Below are 4,004 nucleotides of genomic sequence, written 5' to 3'. Positions count from 1 at the left end.
GTGAGGCCCGCTGACCCCCCCAATCAACACGGCCGTCTTCCCTGTCCCCACACCCCACACTCTGGCTCCCCTTCCCCATTGCGTTTCTCCCGGAACCTTATCTCCTTCTGACATAATCACCTTCCTCGTTTACTCTGCTTATAGGATCTAGTCTGTCTCTTCCCACTTGGACAGACGCTCCCCAAGGCCAGCCATTTTTCTGACTTTACTTCAGTGATGTTTCCCAGATGCAGAAACTGTCACACATTTGGCACACAGCCAATGTCAGTGAATGAATGATCAGTGATAGCGCCTCCCTGTTCTAGAGACAATGTCTTTGTTAATGTAGCCTCGGGTCAAATGGTGTTTTGTGGCAGCTACAGCACGAAGTCCCCTCACACTGGCATCAGTGCCAGCTCCACTTCTCTCACGGGTGCTGCTCTCCTCCCCTCCCCCCTTCTTTCTCCCACACCTGCCCTCCTGCACACCACAGCACAGTTATATTTCCCTCCTCAGGAAACAGTGAGCCTTGACTTATGGGTCCTGTTTTTCAACCATATATAAATCTCAGGTAAACTCTGCTTCATAAACCCCTGAGTTTGGACTGGAGCCAGCACTAGAGCTCAGGGCAGGGAGAGAGGGCGGGCGACCAGAGCAGAATTCCAGCAGGAACTTATCTAAGATGAGAAATTACGGGATTCCTCCTCTGCTAATTCCAGATGTGGCTCCTCTGACAGTTTGGGAAAAGATGGAAAGAACCATCAAGCCCTAGAAGGAGGCAAGAGCTGCCTGAGTCTGAAAATTCATCTCTCAATCCACAGATTCGTGTGTGCAGGGTCCCGCTGGGCCTTGTGGGGACAATGACAGGCAAAATACCTCCTGTTGATGACAGAGAACGGACACCCAGAGGAGAATGAGACCAGGACGCACAATAAGAACAATAAGTCATATTCCTCTACAGAAATACAAACGAACACCCAAAAGACGGGGGGCTGAGGGCCAGGCCAGGCCTGAACCTAGGCTGACCTGGCCACACGAAGCCCTCACTGACAAGACCAGACCTGGGTGATGTTCGAGTCCCTGTGATCACAGGTCTTGGTGGGAGAAGGTTCTACTGAAGGGACAAGGACAAAGGGGCAGAGAGGTGACCCAGCTGAGGAGTGACCATGTCACAGCCCACGATGCACTGAGCATTGAATGGGCTCAGACCGCATCCACGCTCGGTGCTCACAGCCTCTCCTTTCTCCACCTGCAATAGACTCAGCACAGCCAAAACATGGATTCTGGAAGGTTCTCAGTGCTTCAATTTATTTCCTCTGAAACCTTAGGATTTTCTCCTTCAATTAACCCATCAACCCTTCATCAAGAACTGAAAAAATAAATCCATATCCAGATGCTTCTTTCAATAGGAAGTAAGAAGTTGCAGCTCTGTGTAACACAAAGTAAAATCGGGGATGGAAACAGCCTCTGCTGGAACAGGACAGTGGGTCAGGGAAGAGACTCAGTGTGGAGAGGGAGCATGGAGGGCAGGGGGCGGGCAGTCTCCTCCCTCCTCACATGATGCTGAGAGAAACGCAGACATATTCAGATGCCCTTTGCAGAAAGAGAGATCAGAGGTTCCTGAAGTCACAAACTGGGGCATGAACAACTCTTGTATCACTCAGTCCCCCACAAGGCAGCTGTTTCATGCTGTAGAAGATAATCATGAACAAATTCAGGTTTGTGGCTTGTTTCTAGAGAAGTTTCCAGTACTGTGACTACAGACACACAGCAGGATCAGGAAACCTGAAGAAAGTACATGTGTAGGGACTGGACCAACCGCCCTCCTGGAGGTCTGTCCTCAGCAGGGACATTCTGCTCTGACCTGTGACTATTGAGAATCAGGTCCCCATCACCAGAATCATCAAGGTGATAAATCTGTCCCTCATTTTCACACGCGCATTAATAAAGAGTAAGTGTTAGCAAATAGGGCTCCAGACTGGGAAAGCTCACGTGTGTGGATGGTCCTTCCCACTAACAGGCAGGACTCACTTGTACCTGGGGCTTGAAACCCCGCAGGGGACAAAACAACCCAGTCCCCGCCCTTCCCTACCTGAGCGCTTCCTCCTCCACGGCACAGCTCCAGCCACCACAGCCCCAGTGACCGCAGCTCCAAGGAGGACCAGCACAGCAATGATGCCCACAGGGATGGCGGCCTGAGGAGGCGGCTCTGGAAGGGAAGGGAAGGTGAGGGCCCTGACCCCAGGCCTCAGCCCCGACCTGAAGTCCTCCAGAGGCCCCTGCTTTCCCTGAGAAGAGGCTCTGTGCCCATGGACCCCCTCCGTACCCCATCTCAGGGTCAGGGGCTCGGGCAGCCCCTCGTGCTGCACATGGCACGTGTATCTCTGCTCCTCTCCAGGAGGCACCACCACAGCTGCCCACTTCTGGAAGGTCCCGTCCCCCGCAGGCCTGGTCTCCACGAGCTCTGTGTCCTGGGTCAGGTCCTCCCCATCACGCTGCCAGGTCAGGGTGATCTCCGCAGGGTAGAAGCCCAGCGCCCAGCACCTCAGGGTGACCTCATGGTCAGAGGTGGGGTGGTGGGTCACGTGTGTCTTTGGAGGGTCTGAGGAGAAGGGTCAGGAAATTCAGGACCTTTGCATCCCTCGTGGGATCCTCCAGCAGTGCTCACGTGACCATCCCGAGAATGGTCAGGAACCGGGGGTGGGGGAAGGGAGCACAAAACCCACACACCACACTGGACACAGGCACCTGGGATAATCTCTATTTTTTACAAAGTCCTAGAATCAGGGTGAGACAGCCCAGGATCAGAGACAGGTCTCTGATGGAGACAAAAGGGACTCCTGGTCCTGACCTGGGTGGAGGCCAAATCACTCTGAAAAGCTGGGGTCATACCTGTGACACTGTGTGTGAGGCAGCGACAAGGCCTGAGAGAGAAAGTCCCCCAGGTTCCCAGGGCCGCTGCCAGAGTCAAAGGGAACCGCTGATCAGGTATTTCTGAGATGGTCCCCCCTCCATCCCTTGAGAGGCTGCACCCCTAAATGTCCCTGAGAGAAGGTGGGCCTTTGGGTCCCTCTCTGGTACCAGGTCTGAAAACCGAGAAGGACTCCATCCCCGATGTCTGGGAGACAGGGTGTCCTGGTGTTCACCCCATTTCCTCCTCTCCGTGTAGGAGCCCCGCGCCCCTCTTACCTGCGCGCAGCAGCGTCTCCTTCCCGATCTCCAGGTATTTGAGGAGACCCTCCAGGCACCTGCCCTCAAAGTAGTCTCTCAGGCTCTCCGCATCCCAGTTGCGCTGGGTGATCTGAGCCGCCGTGTCGGCCGCGGTCCAGGAGCGCATGTCCTCGTTCAGGGCGAGGTAGTCAGCGCCGTCGTAGGCGTACTGCGTGTACCCGCGGAGGAGGCGCCCGTCCGACGCCGCTTCGCAGCCGTATATCCACTGGATGGTGTGAGACCCTGACCCCGCCCCGCAGTGATGGAGCCTGAACTGAAAATGACACCGGGTGCAAGTCCCCGCGGGCTCTTCCCGGGTGGGGGGGTCGGGCGGGTCCCGCAGCCTCGGGGTGAAGCTCGGACCCGGACACTCGGGGAGACCCCTGCCCGGCCGTCCGTGGGGGGGGGGCGTGACCGGGACCCGGGCCGCGTTGCTCACCTGCCTCGCTCTGGTTGTAGTAGCTGCGCCGGAAGTTCAGCTCCACTCGGGCAGCCTGTGCGACCACCTTGAGGTCTGCTGTCTTCTGCTCCCAGTACCCCGGGAGCGCCTGCTCCGCCCGCGGCCCCTGCACCCACGCCGCCCGCGGCTCCATCCTCGGACTCGCCGCGTCGCTGTCGAACCGCATGAACTGCGTGTCGTCCACGAAGCCGACGGCGACAAAGCGAGGATCACTGCGGCCGGGCCGGGACCAGGTGGTGCCGAAACACCTCAGGGAGTGGGAGCCTGGGGACAGGGAAGAGCTGAGACCGGCGACCCTCCTCCCGGCGCGGGTCCCGGGTCCTAGGGCGACGGGCCGGGAGGGGCGGGGGGGCCC

The 4,004-nt window shown here is 57.5% G+C and overlaps 1 protein-coding gene across 2 annotated transcripts in view; it reads right to left on the bottom strand.

The window, feature by feature from the left end:
- Positions 1-911: 911 nt before the first annotated feature.
- LOC109377610 (HLA class I histocompatibility antigen, A-30 alpha chain-like) overlaps positions 912-4,004 on the bottom strand; it is a 3,491-nt gene continuing 398 nt past the window's right edge. Inside the window, exons 2-6 of one of the 2 annotated variants that reach the window (XM_019634016.1) lie at positions 3,629-3,913; positions 3,169-3,432; positions 2,306-2,581; positions 2,072-2,188; positions 912-1,668 (exon numbers count right to left, since the gene is read on the bottom strand). In XM_019634016.1, coding sequence (XP_019489561.1) covers positions 1,664-1,668; positions 2,072-2,188; positions 2,306-2,581; positions 3,169-3,432; positions 3,629-3,913 — 947 coding nt within the window. In that variant the 3' untranslated portion in view covers positions 912-1,663. Of the gene's footprint in view, positions 1,669-1,844; positions 1,921-2,071; positions 2,189-2,305; positions 2,582-3,168; positions 3,433-3,628; positions 3,914-4,004 lie in introns of those variants that run through there. The other variant, XM_019634017.1, reaches the window with a different exon arrangement.

Source organism: Hipposideros armiger, unplaced genomic scaffold (assembly GCF_001890085.2).
Source record: "Hipposideros armiger isolate ML-2016 unplaced genomic scaffold, ASM189008v1 scaffold_1478, whole genome shotgun sequence".
Lineage (NCBI taxonomy): Eukaryota > Metazoa > Chordata > Mammalia > Chiroptera > Hipposideridae > Hipposideros > Hipposideros armiger.
The sequence above is the reverse complement of the archived record's forward strand: the minus strand, read 5'-3'. Positions and strand labels throughout refer to the sequence as shown.